This window comes from Pinus tabuliformis, chromosome 2_1 (genome assembly GCF_031772625.1).
Source record: "Pinus tabuliformis cultivar Carrire ecotype Pingquan chromosome 2_1, CPIR1, whole genome shotgun sequence".
In the NCBI taxonomy this organism is placed as follows: Eukaryota; Viridiplantae; Streptophyta; class Pinopsida; order Pinales; family Pinaceae; genus Pinus; species Pinus tabuliformis.
In genome coordinates, this window is record NC_142299.1 from 466,140,201 (window position 1) to 466,155,154 (window position 14,954).

At 36.8% G+C, this 14,954-nt stretch overlaps 1 protein-coding gene across 2 annotated transcripts in view; it reads left to right on the top strand.

The window, feature by feature from the left end:
• Positions 1-1,404: 1,404 nt before the first annotated feature.
• The window catches only part of LOC149200940 (putative serine/threonine-protein kinase At1g54610), a 98,574-nt gene continuing 85,024 nt past the window's right edge, over positions 1,405-14,954 (top strand). For both annotated transcript variants that reach the window (XM_089402828.1, XM_089402827.1), the window contains exons 1-2: positions 1,405-2,744; positions 12,615-12,899. In XM_089402828.1, the coding sequence (XP_089258954.1) occupies positions 2,355-2,744; positions 12,615-12,899 (675 nt within the window). In that variant the 5' untranslated portion in view covers positions 1,405-2,354. The remainder of the gene's footprint in view (positions 2,745-12,614; positions 12,900-14,954) is intronic.

Here is a 14,954-nt window from a genome sequence, read left to right on the forward strand (position 1 = left end):
GAGTATGTCACCTTTGCGATACTAAGAGGGTTGAAGATGAAAAACACTTTCTCTTGGATTAACCAACTATTACCCATATCCGTTCTCATTTCCAAAACCTTTGCCACATTACCAACCTTCTTGACTTGTTAAGTAAAAAAACTATAATGATGTAGGAATGCTTCTCTCCCTTCTTTTTTATGATAGAAATAAAATATTAAAGAATCTCAATTAATTTCTCACATTTTCAAGATCTGATAAATCATATTAATCTTAATGAACCATAATCACCATTAGCATCATTATTAATAAAATAAAATCAAATTTATAATAAACATTTAAAAAAAAAAATGTTAATAATTATATTTCTTAAAAAATTCCTAATTATAAATTTCATAAGAATTTTAAACTCAACCATTTTAACATTTATATAATTAAATTTCCATGATTATAATTTTTTTTAATTGTATTGTAAAATTAAATACCTTTTCCTCTAAGAAATAAAGTTGTGAAGAACTACATGCCCTTTCTTTATTTCACCATGTTAAATCATAATACATATCATTATTTGATATGTATTTTATTTTATTTTATGCCATAGAATATTAAAAGAATGAAAATAAAAAATGATTGTTCATAATATTAATTAGTCACATTATTTTTTTTACTTGAAAGCTATTGTTTTCCCAAATTTATATATTTTAGGAAAACATTTAAGTAATTTCTTTCACTTCGATGATACTCAATTTAAATCTTCTTAAAAGCCACCAAAATAATATATTCGTCAAAAATTAAATATCTTCTATTTAAAAAAAATCAAATTCAATTAAAAAAGACAACCATACATCTTTCACCCATCTATACTAAACCTAATTATAATTTAAATATCAATATATAATAAAATAAAATAAATATAATTCGCCAAATTTATATAATTAATATACATAATTTACATTAAATTAAATTGTTCGAAAAATCTTTATTAAATCCTCCATTTTAACATTTTAAAAATTTATAAAAATTCATAAACCACTAACTTCATAAACGCCCTCATAATTTTCACCTACTATGAAAAACAGTGACCAACGAACACCATCTTTATTAAGAAAAAGACAACATAAATATGTCATTAAATTTCTCATCCGCCACCGTGAATGTCTCCATTCTCATATTAACATGACGATGACCAGATCGAGAGGCCAGTTCATAGGTTTGACCAGGAAAGCACAGTGCTCAACTTTTTTGTTTTTGGCTTAAAAAGTCCATTTTCCCTTCCTTTTAGCTCGAGACTTTTTGATACAAACAAATTTTGTACCAACGGAAATTGTCCACGTGGTAACAGCATGGGACACCCCTTTTTCTCGAATTGGGATCCACTCTATTCAGATGAACATTATTTAATTTGCCCTGTAATAATAATTATTATTATTCCTCCTCCCTATGCCCACTAACTCCATTTTTCAACGACTTCAGAGCGGCCGACTACGGTATCAAAAACAATTGCTCACTGGCCCGAGAAAATCGCAAGCTCAGCCGTCCCGAGTTGAGTCGAGGTCGCAGGTTCGAATTCCGCATTACGAATCCGGGTAAATTGTGTTTTTTTTTTGGTCGTCTGATTATCCGCCGTCTCTGTAATAGAATGAAAGTTGTCGGGACCAAAATTGTGTGCTTACAGTGCCAAGAAATCGAGTTTTATAGGGAAACTGCCAGGCCTTACAATATTTGTAACTCGTGTTCAGTGCGGAAGAAGTGGCAATGATTTTCCCAATACAGAAGTGTAGAATGATAGGTCGCGTTTAAATGCAAAGAACATCAAACCGGGCTTTAAATTTTGAGGTTTTGTCGCTCGACATTTACAGCAGTGGATCGAATTGTGTTTTTTATATGAATTTCTGCAAATTGAGCTGTGGATAGCTGTGGATAAGTTTCGCGTGGTTCTAGTTTGAAAACGAGCATTGACTCGGGCTCTAGAGTTTGAGGTATTGTGGATTAGGGTTCACCGCAGTGGATCGGATTGTCTATTATTTATGATGTTCTGCGTATTGAGCTGTAGATAGCGGTGAACAGGTCTCATGAGCTGTCGTTGTGTAAAGAACAGTGCGTCGAGCTCTAGAATTTGAGGCTTAGTGTATTAGGGTTTGAAGCAGTGGATCAGATTCCGTTTCTTTATGAATTTCTGCAAATTGAGTCGGGGATACCAGTGAAAAATTCATGTGAGCTGCCTTAGTGTAATTACAGGGAATCGGGCTCTAGACTTCGAGGTTTTGTCGATTAGGGTTTGAAATAGTGGATTGCATTCCGTATTCTACACTATGTTGTTCGAATTGAGCTATGGATAGCTGTGAACAGGTCTTGTGAGCTGCGGTGAATGAGGGATGGGGTGTATATTTGCCAAGCAGCCGGCTCCAGCCCCCGTGGAAGATCCTGCAAGCCCTAAGGAAAGGCCTGTTCAGATTACATCTGGAAGAAGGTCAAATGCTTCTGTCCAGAAGCTCGAGAATGTTCAAGTCTCCAATGGAGTTGGAGAGGGGAAAGAGGTAGCCAAGGTGAGGAGTAAACGCAATGCTGATCTTGCCGCAGATGTGGCAGAGCCGGCACGGGAGAGGCGGAGGGAGAAGCCCAATCCCAGGCTGAGCAATCCTCCCAAGCACGTACATGGAGAGCAAGTTGCTGCGGGATGGCCCGCCTGGCTTTCAGCTGTTGCTGGAGAAGCTATCAAAGGGTGGATTCCACGCCGTGCAGACACCTTCGAGAAGCTTGATAAAGTAAGTGATAATAGTAATTATAGATTATATTGTTTGCATAATTGTTTAGGTTTGGACTCTGCAGTTGTCTATGAAAGCTGCTCCATATTTTTGTTTCTTCCATTAGTCTTGCGCAAGAGAACCTTGTGGTAAATGCAGTTTCATATATCTCGCATTTACTCAGGTCGAGTTTATGGGTTCTTTTTATGCCTCATGACACAGAAAGTGTGAATATCCGATTCAATTTATTAAGAACAGGGCATGGTAAACTCATACATGAACACTTAAACAACTTGAGATTTCCATGATAATATATGTGTAACCAGATTTCCTTCCTGCTTTTTAGTCCGCACAATATATTCTCGTTATTTGCTTAAATGCAAATATTGCTATTAAGTTACTATCAGCAATTGTAATGAATTTCTGCTACATCTTCCGAAAAGTCTGGCTTCCAATTACAAAACTAGTTTGAGTTTGCTATTTAAATTTTGTATTAAATTGGATTCCGAAACTTGTTAAACAATATCTGCAAATTCCCTGATTTATTATTCAAATATCCCCATGGTCTTAAGATAAATCAATGAAATGGTCTCACTAGGAGTTATTCTATTGTTAAGCAGCAAAGGCGGAACATGAAGTGTAACTGTCTGTTGAATATCTCGCTGCTTGCAACTATGTTGACATAGGGGAATGAGGGAGAAGTTTCCTGTCACATCCTTTACAGATGTTATGTCAAGAAAAGGGAAATGTATGTTTATAACCATCTTCCCATCATCGCGATGAAGCCCTTGGAAGGATTCCTTCTCACTTATTCCAAGCCCTATCATTCCAAAATCTATCTTTCATCCATCAGCTCTATATATATTTTATTCCCATACTCCTAAAATTGTGAGATCTACCCAGAAAGTTTTTGATTTGCAACTGAATCTGATACCTATCTTACTTACAGAAAATTAGTAATGGTTTAGAATGAAGATGGAGACTGTATCCTCACAAAGGGAGTACTATCTGAGAAAGAAAGTGATCTTAACAAAGGGGATGATACTGACTTGAATGTTTTGTAATCGCGACCATTGACAGACCACTGGTTAAGGTAATTGTAAAAAACACTAGTTATCAATTGGTTCATAAATGGTATTACCGACCTTTTTAAATTTGTTTGGAAGATCCCATGTCTTATATTCTATGATGGAATTACCTTGTCGTTCATATACCATCACACAGTGGAAACTGTTAAATTAATTAATATGTTTCCATAGTATTTAATAGAACTGAAAAGCCTAAATGTGGTAAGAGATAATAGTTATTCATTGCTGGGATTTAATAATTTTTCCTCTAATTGTTATAATCATATTGGTAACTGTGATTTGCTTTTAATCCTTTAATAAACAAATTAATACATTTTTAAACATTTAAGCAATCCTGCCTGAACTGTTTACTGGTGGTATTCTTTTGCAAAGGTGATGTTTTATTTGTATTTGAGGTGGATGCATTTTGATTGTTTTAATATTGTGAATTATATGTCATCTTAATTCTAGCAATGACTTAAGATCTCAAATCTTGTGTTTACTTTACAAACTTCATTTTATGTTTTAAGCATTTTTATTGCCATAGTGGCAATCATATTTTTTGTTGTTGTTTGAAAAATGTAGAATGCAATTTGACAATGATATCATGTTGTTTTAGGCTTGATGGGAAATAATACTGTTCCATGACCCAAAAGAATATAAAGTAATGTTAAGATTGAGCTAACATGTGAAAGTTCCTTGCAACAAAACATTTTCAGCAAGCAATAAAGGATTAAGTAATTTGGCTGTATATGTAGAATGAAATTTTGAACTCAGTTTCATGTGGGTTGGCCATCACACATTGCACTATAAAACTTAATAATGGAGTAACGTTCTTGTTGATTGGTTTATTGCCTGTGTTTGGAACTTTGTAAAATGTTTGTTACCGGTATTTATGTAAATAACCTGTCGTTGTTGTTAGTTTTACCATAACCTTCTTATCTTTTGAATGTTAATTACATGATGATTTTGGTTTGCTTCTGATTGTTGAGGGTGTTATCATTGTGCTGAATATTTTGGCCTGTTAGGTTGTATCCAAGCAATGAACGTAGCAACATCATTGTGCTTGTGTTTGCTAGCTCTGAATAGAATCTAGGAAACGCTTGAAAAATATTGAAGCATTTATATCATGTATTTACTTTTGGCATAAAAGGCAACCTGTTTCATTCATTTTCATATTGATTTTATTGATTAAAGTGAGTGGAAGGTTTCTTTCTTCAGACTAGTTCCACTAATCTTATACAGTTTATTGATTTAAGCAGCAGAATGTGTAATGTTATACATCCTGGAAGTAGACTATGATCACAGGTTGCGATAACAGTGAAATATATGTGGAATTTGTCAGCACCCAAAGTGGTCCCTTCTTTTGAAGGGCCCCAAGTGGACAGCAAGCAATGCTGTCGCTGCCACCAACACCACTCTTCTCTCTTTGGAACTAGTGCGTGATAACTCCAAGGGGGCAGCCCTATTTAAAGCAAAAATCCATTAAAATCATCAATAAGACACTTCAAATGTACATTAGAAACTTGCTGCAATCTGCATTAAAACTTATATCCCTGCACAAACAAGCCTAAATTTCAGATTTGAAAGAAGATACTCGAAATCAGAAATTGAACTTCACAAATCTGTGACGATTTCCTCTTTCATCTGCAAAAAACTTGCAGATTGGCAACGTCTATGCTGTAGAACCACAAATAATTAATTCAAAATAGCAAACACATTATTTTTTTTAAACATATTATTAATTGGTGCTGTAATCAGATGGGCATGGGATATGGAAGAGAGAAGAATACTAGCAAGGCAACAAACAAATCATACTAGTAAAAACATTCAAAATGGGATCTTTAAGCAAAGCGAGCTACCAAAAGATATATTTATGATAACCAAGATGCTCAAAGTAGTTGCCAAAAAAGGATGTACTTTCTTGATTAATCATGTGTGCAATAAGTGCATAAGTTTAAAGAACTATTGATTGACATCACAATTTTTCAAGAATCTAAGGTGGCCTGGAGATCAATATTAAGAATTCTTATCTTGTCACACCACTTGAATATACAGTCCATAGAAGTAATATGCAAGAGACAACCAATACGAGAGCTTGAATGTAATTCAAAGAACTCAATATTAAAGTAGAAGAATAAGAATGGGAGAAGAAAAGTAGAAGGATGGAAGACTTATGACAGCAATGAACAATTCCTTTGCCTTCTCTTCTTGTACTTGAGGTATGGCTTATTTGTGACATGCTTCCTATATAAAACCCTGCTTAAAATCTCATACCATACAAGGCTTACATAAGAGATAAACATGCACATAAATCATCCTGAAATAACCAAAGGAGGTGTCTTATTTGGAAGTTGGGTAGTCTAATCCTCACCCAAGCATGCACAAACTGTCACATGCAGAATTTCTAGTTTGGCCTCATATGGAGTGCCCTACCTTTGTATACTTATATGAATGGATAAGACTCAAAATGAGTCTGTGCATGGATTTGTCATCCAAAGACTGCCCATAATAACCTCAAGCAAGGTACCATCTTCCTGCTGAAAAAAAGGTGAATAAAAAATGGATAATGACGAGACATGAGTGTACTCCTAATGCTGTAAATACACTTTAATCCCAAGCAGAAAGCAACCATACTAATCCATTCTTCATCCAATTGCATTATGTTGATATGCAACGCTATCTCCTTCTAGAATCTTAATGGACAAACTTACAAAGTGACTGTTGTTTAATATAGCCACATCTATAAATAGAACCTGCTAAAATAAAAAGTCCCCAAAATGACCTCATACAAACAATGTTGAGACATTCCTCAAAAAACAGGGTATATGCACAGAGGTCAAACATCTTAAGGCAAACCCCTCACACACACAGATCAAAGATCAGTACACCAGTTTTTAAGTGGTTAAAATCCTCAAAGAGGGAAAAACAGTCCATGGCCCTGGCCTACATGACCACTTGAAGCAATTTATTAATGTGAAAAGAAAATAGATCACAAGAACATCTCTCAACAATTGATCATCAGCAAATGATGCTCTTTAAATAGAGAACATTTGTCATTAAAAAACTTTAACAAATAACATCAACCGTGAAATGAAACAGGGCATCATGAACAAAGAGTTGTAATATGCAATCGACACTTCAGACTTTAACTGTGCTGTAATGTTTATGAAATGGGCCATAGTTAAGACGTAATTCTAAGTTATCAAATATCAATTCTAAACTGAAAAAGACAGATAACTATAGTATCTACTAAGCTTTCTTAAGCCTCTTGCCATGGGCAATTTCTAATTTCTTATCATTTGGTCTAGTAGCAACAAGAATCTCTCTGGGAGCAAGAGGAATTGTTCTGTAAGTGTGCTCCACTCAGAAGTGAGCTTTTGTGAGTGGCAGCGTGAGAGGGGGTGTGGGGGTTAGCAGAAATTTTATTATATAGTAATTATTGCATAATAATTCACATTTTATAGCAAGTACAAAAATTACTATGTCTGTTTAGAGGCCTGAAAATTTTGCATGTCCCTCAAGGATTTTGAAGTATTGCCAAGTTCTTGAAACTCATTATACGTGATTCCTTGAAATAACTTCAGTGTCCTTCAGGAATAAAAGATCCAATGCTAGTATTGTGAGACTTAGCGGGTGATTATTCTAAATTCCTTGTTTTTTTTAACATAACCAAAAGGAAATTTTATTAAATTTAGTATTTACAAATGAATGGACAATGCCTCAGCTATGTACCCATGAGGGTAATTTAGCTTGCTTCTTCTGAGTGAGCTTCACAATTCATGCTTCCAAAACTCCTTTGATTTTTGACTCTAAGCCTACGCTCTTTTACATTTTTTTTTTGGTTTTTAATTTTAATCTTTTGTTTTTGGCCTTTTAAAGAAGTTTTGCTGCTGAAGAGATGCTGTCTTTGGTTTTATTGGAGTGTAGGTTTCCTTGCTCATCTTCAGAAGAGTTCTAGATTATGTTGAATTATGTGCTTGGGCCTTTCTTTTCTTCTATTGTTGAATTTGATGCCTTTCGCTTGGCCTTCAGAAATGGTTGCTCTTCCTTTCCTTCGTTCTGGTCTTGTCCTTGATTTTCTTCACTGTCTTCTTCAATAGTCGATTCCTTGTTAATATATGATAATGGTTAATTCAATTCTTCTGACTTCCTTTAACTAGCATATTTTCATTCTTCTCCTTCTCTCCTTTTGATGTCCTTCCTGTCCTTGACACTGTTTGGAATGCATAAATCATGGCCATGCTTGTGGCAAAGTCTGCAACAGAAGGTTACACGACCGTTTATGGCACAGTCTGCAAAAGTTCATGTTTTTATAGTTGAGGACTCCAGATGATTCCATCTGATTTTATGGTTAGCACTTATGAAAGCTCCTTTCGGATATTCATTTCCACGCAGAAACTGCCTCAAGAAACCACACTATAATCTGAAATAAAGCTACAAGTCTCGAGATGAATTTCTTCAGGTGATTAACTATACTTTGAAGGGGCTTCTTTGCCCGAGAGAAACTGGGAGATACAGAAACCTCACCTGAACTGGAATTCCTTTGCATTCATCAGTTACAGGATTGAACTTCGGGTGTCAGGTTTTTAGGCATGGAATTGTGTGTATCCAGTACCAGGGTCCTTCCTGGAGGATTGCTGACCTGCAGATACAAATGAAACCTATGGTGCAAAACTTGCATTTTACATTGTCTGTAACTAGATTGAAAATGAAGCTTATGGTGCAAAAATTACATTTTACATTTTCTGTAACCAGATTACACCAACTTTCCCCATCCCATTAATGAGAGCAGATGTTAATGTTTCAGATATGTGTGTGGTATGGTAAAACTTGTACTGAGCATTTTGAGGATTTGACTGCGGCCACACAGTGTGACTCGTGAGTCAAAGGACAGTGGAACTGACTTTGTAAGTTGTCAAGTAAATAATTAATAACTAAGAATGAGAGGGCGTAAAGGGGTGTAATGAATAATTGGATGACTGGTAAGAAGTGTCTGACTGATGTCAAGCATAAGTAGAATGAGAGGAACATATGGAGAAGTTCATACTGATAGGCAAGGTATTGTGGAGGTGTAGTGAATGAGAGCAGGCAAGGTATTGTGGAGGTGTAGTGAATGAGAGCAGGCAAGGTATTGTGGAGGTGTAGTGAATGAGAGCAGATGTTATTGCAACAGATATGTTTGTATTCAGGGGTTTCTGCATTGCATTATATTAGATATCATTTTTTGAGATTCAACTGTGTTAAGTAGGTCATTCATCTATGACCATTTCCATGAGAGGTAGTGAGCATCACCTGATGCAATGAGTGCTAAGTGGACTATTCAAAAATCATGAGAGTTTAGTCATTTATGACTACCTCTCATGGAAATGGTCATAGATGAATGACTTACTTAGCACAGTTGAATCCCAAAAAAATGATATCTAATATAATGCACTGTGAAAACCCCTCAATACTTAGATCTGTTTGTAGTATGATAAAATTTGTACTGGGAAGTGTAAGTATTTGACTGCAGACACACACAGTGGGTCAAGGGATAGTGGAACCAACTTTGTAAGCTGTCAAGTAAATATTAGTATTTAAGAACGGAACGCTGTAATAGGATGTAATAAATAATCGTGACATACAGGAGAAAGTTGTCTTGTGGTAAATTCTAGATAAAGGATGTTATAAGTAGCATGGATTAAAGGCTAGTGTTCCACCTGTCAGCATCAAAAGCTAAATAAAGTCTCTTATGTAGTGACATTGTGACAGGTGAAGGCTTTTGCTGGACTGGATGCTGCAACTAATTAATGCAATTAAATATCCTATGCAAAATTTGTACGGTTGCATGCCTATTCTGTTATTTTATGTGTGATACAATTATTATGCTAGTGTGTGCTAATTTATTGACTGGTGTTCTAAACTTGGTTAGCCAGCATGCTAGCCAATCTGCAAACTAATATAAAGACTTGCTGTTAGCTGAATTTTTATATCTTTTCAAAAGAACAAAATATGAAGAAGTTTTGCAAGTCCTGTAAAGTTGGAAGAAATAAGTGTAATGAATATTAAGGTTGACAATCTTCAAAACTACACTCATTTCAAGAGGTTCTGATAAAGGCTAATGAGATCCCATCACGCCTTTTGTTCTTGTTGGAAGTGCTTTCAGAAACACACCTCTAGGGTCTGGAATACATAAACCGGACTTCCTTTGGTGTAGGTGGCCAGGCCTCTGGGGTATTTATTCTGCTAAAGGCACCCAGGACTTGCACCCAGCCCCCTCCATGTTATACTTGCCATTCACGTTTGGCTGACCACAATAAGAATGGAGCCTAAGTGGATGGCTTAACAATCCATTAATTTCACAGTGAATCAAGGTCCAACAATCTGTTAATCTGACCAGTGAACCAACGCTCTTAAGTTTAGGTATGTTCTATGCTTAGAGCAATTTATTTCAATTTTCACAGTTAACTCAATATCTTTTCCAGATTAGCAATCACATCAGCATTAAAGTAAACTGCAGATAGAACATAAACATAAATCACAGAAAACAAGCCAAGACAAGAGGACACAAGATGTGGCGCTAGCCAGGGACAAACCCCAATGTGGGGAAACCCTTGATCAATTCTTCTTTTATGTTCTTCAATAGTTCAACAGAGAGAGAGATCGTACATTTACAACAGAAGTCAACACTTCGACTTATCTAGATAAGAGCATAGATCATCTTTAAGAAGATGATATATGAGATCAGTTGAAGACATGTTACTTCAACTGATTCTCCAAGGTGATTCCTTCACCTATCATTTTGCTGCATCCCATCATCATGCTGCACCTCACTGTGCTGCACCCATCATCACAATGCTGGACCTCATGACCATGCTGTGCGCATCATACTGCTGCACCTTATGCTGCACTATTGTCCCATGTGTCATAAACATGTTGTCATACAACATGTCTCATGTGCTTGCAGCATCATGTTTGCCATTGCTATCCATGCTGTCCATGCTTGCTGCTGATCCATGTACCTTTGCTGCCATGTCACAGTTGTCCCATGTATCTATACGGCACTATGTACTTTGCTGTCCCATGCATCTATACAACACTATGTACCTTGCTGTCCTATTTACTTTGTTGCACTAGTTAGCAGCTGTCCCACTTGTGCCACTGCTGCACAATTGTCATAGCTGTCCTATGTCATTGGGCTGTCCCATCAAAGTTGCCGTCCCAACATGCTGCTGTCCCATTGTCCTATTTGATAGTGACATTGCAGCTCCTATGTGGTAGCATCCAATATCTCTGTACTGCTGTTCATGGACAGAATTTGATCACTGGTTAGGGCACCCTCCTGTAACCTACAACAGTCCAATGATCAGCCCATAACTCACCTTGAATTATGTGGCCTCCCTTTCTTTACAAGGTTGGTGACCTCGCTGGTTGAGGAGACACCTACAACTCCATGTAGAGGGCTGTTTTGACCATCAAAACAATACTTACAGGCCTGCGGCTTTCACACAGACCTTGCTGCCTCTTCAAGTGGTCACAAGGGTGACCTTAACGTCCCTTTATGAGCTGCTGCCTTCTAACCTAACTCCTAGGCCCTCCTAACAGCAATTCAGTCCTCCAAAAGACCCATGACTTTGCTGAGGCTAGGACCTATTAGGGCAGCGTATATCCTTATCTTGACTGCGGCTAGGTTACACTTGAGATAGCGTAGTGTTAGGGCTGCCTTCCATTTGCGTCTAGGGCTGCTAGGGCTGCCTTCTATCTGTGTCTATGGAAGCCTCTTTTCTTCCAACGTCTAGGGCTTCCACTCCTGAATTTCTCTTCCACTAAAACCCATGACAAGTGGAGAGAAATCAAGATAGAAGTGTGTGTGAGAAATGACGCTCAAGTTATCTATTTTTATACTAAAACGTTGAGCACATGTGGGGTTTATTTGGTTGCTGGCCGACCTTGACGAATTGTCTTATAACACAAATTAATTCATAACTCCATGAATACTTATTGGAATCGGATGATTTTTAGATCAATCCGACACCTCTCGATGAGAGGGATCCAAGAAAAATATCAGCTACCATAAATGAGATGACCCACATGGAGACTTGGAGTTTGACCCTAGTTGTCAATTTTGACAAAGGCTCAACAATCCTTTAATGTCAATAGTGAACCAAGACCTTATTGGCATTCTCATGCCTATTAGAGTTGAATTCAGTTCTTCATTTCATGTCTTTGATTTCCTTTAGCACAGATATAAATTTTCTTTCAGATATTGAAAGTTTGAAACAAAAGAGCATAAAATATGACCCCATTTACTTTTCAGGGACACTATAGTATCTAGCAGTACAAGAAAACTTGTTTTTACCAGGTCCATGGAAAGCATTTAAAGTGACATTGGAGCATTCTTGTGATAACAGAACATGTGATGTCAAGCCTTTTTCCAAACATTTTGGGTAGTGCATGGAATCCCCCCCTTAGGTGTAGATAATTTAAGAAGATCCATCCTACAAAAGTTGAAATGGCCAGAGCATGGTTACTTTCAGTTGTCGTTTTGGACTTTTTGGAATTTTGGACAGTTTGATAGTGTAAATCTGTTATTTTTTAATTAGAAGTTTATAATCAAAGGCCAGGAGGCTTCCCTTATTATTTATGGATATTGATGCTTTCTGTTCAAGTTATGTGCTTCTATGGTGCATTAAATCTTCTGTATGTTGATATGATTCTTACTATTTTGGTTCAAGCTTTAGCTTTTGTATTAGTTTTGTTAGAGATTATTAATTTATTATCACACACATTTAGCAGCTGATGCAACATTTCTTGAGATTTTAAAGATCATGCTTACTTTCAGATTGGACAAGGGACGTATAGCAATGTGTACAAAGCACGAGATATTGCTACTGGAAAAATTGTTGCCCTAAAGAAGGTTCGCTTTGACAATTTAGAGCCTGAAAGTGTGAAGTTTATGGCAAGGGAAATTTTGGTATTGCGACGTCTTGATCATCCAAATGTAGTGAAGTTGGAAGGGTTGGTAACCTCAAGAATGTCTTGCAGTTTGTACCTTGTATTTGAATACATGGAACATGATCTCGCAGGTCTTGCAGCGTGTCCTGGAATTGATTTCACTGAACCACAGGTATCTGACTGCTCTCTCTTTTTCCCTCTGGTTCTCTTGGATTTTGTTTTTAAGATGCCAGATGAACAAGAAGAACATCACAAAACTTGCCACACTTATGTCTACATAATTGCTAGTGTCATGTGGGGCTTGCCCAACTAGTAGCCAACAAGAATTGCTGTGCTGATAAAATAATGTTTGCTGAATGAATTCTAGAGGACTGGTTAGTACTTTTGTCTAGGACACCAAGTGCTCGGTATATTCTAGTGGGTAGGTGTAATCTCTATTTGTTTCAGTCTGTGTGTGTGCATGTGTAATTTCCACTGATGTGGTCAATGTAAGATGTAACTACTAGAATATTCCTCTACTACAGCAACTTAAGTATAAAATACATGTAGGTGTCCTACCTTTATTTAAGGCCACCCTCGTTCAGAAATTGTACAAGTTGGTTTTCTAGTGTTTAAACTTGATAACATCTCTACATGTTTCTCATGGTAGCCATCTTTGGAAAAAAGGAACAATGATGGATCCAATCTTTGTTTTTTTATTTATTGAAAAGAATGTCATATTTTTACAGAAAAATATTTACATCAGCAAATAAAAAAGCAGAGGGGTATGTACAATGGAACTTGCGTCCACTTCCTCAGTGCTACGAAAGCAGAAATAAAATTGGATTAAGCTATTGCATCTAGGGATTTAACATCTTTAATCAGCAAAGAACCTTTGGCCAACAATTGCATATGTACTTCATCCTGCCACATGGTACAAGAAGTGGTGAAAGAACTGACCTTATCATTGAAAACTGATTTACAACAGTTCTTCCAGATGGTATACAGAGTAGAGATTGTGAGGCAATGCTAAACCCCAATGAAAGAGTTATGAACCAAATATCTGCAATTACTGAATAGGGCCACTGGTCAATGGATCCTTCCCTAAAGAATCCATTTGGTGTACTCCCAACCATTCTTTGCAAATTGACATTCCCAGAAAATTTGCTTCACTATCTTAAAGCATTGGTAAACAGGATAAAACATTTAGATAGCCCACCCTTTGCCAACCTGACATTGGAGGGGAGCCCATAATAAATAATCAACCCTGTAAAAATCTACAGCTTATGAATAAACCAAACACTATGAAGTGGACTATCCTAGCTGTCCTCCCACTTGATGGAAACCGAACATGCATTGAGGATAGGGGCTTGGGCATGACGTTGATGCAAATTTGAATACCACTTTGGGAATCATATTGTTACGAGTGGCTTCCAAAGCTCCATCCACAAGCTTGCCGAATGGACATGGCATTGCAACATTCATTTTGTATACATTCTCCTGAGGTATGACCCAACAAGTTTTGTAATAATTGGTTGGTTTGAAGGGAGAAAAACATGTTGGTGCACTAGACCATGTGAATCCTTCTTGGAATGAGTCATTGAGTTCTAGAGGTCCTACCAAAAGAAGACACCCTTCATACTCAAGCAATAGGCCTAGAAACATAGAAGCTTTGCAATACAAGAACTTGGCAAGCTCTAGTTCCAAATAGGGTGTCCTGCAGAATCCCAACTCTCTTGTTTTGAATTTTTGAGCCATAGTGAATTGAGTTAGGAATTCTTCTCCTCAACCATTGTCGTCTCAAGGTTGTTAGGTTTTGGTAGCTTGGTCAGGGGTTCTAGTGTCTATTGGTGTCTATAAAGCTAGGGAAGATAGAGGGATAATTATCTCTAAGACCCAGAAAAAGTTTCTAAGGAAAATGCCTTAATCAGATTAATTAGTCAATTGTTAAATATTTTCCCAAGTTCAGCTTAGGAAAAGTGCTTAATTAAATCAGATTAATTCAGACAAATCAATTTTGCTCTAGTGACTTTTAGAAAAATCATGAGAGGGGGTCAAAATTATCCTAGTTGTCGATTGGAGTTAGATTGTGGTCGTTGATTTGTTAATGAGAGATTATAAAGAGCAAGTTGATAGGGCTTTGGAGATCACTTAGAGACAATGAATTGCAGTGATAGCAAGGGCGCAGTGGAGGACACCAACAACGGGGTTTCAACAGAGAGATTGACGAGAGAATTTCTGTCGAAAT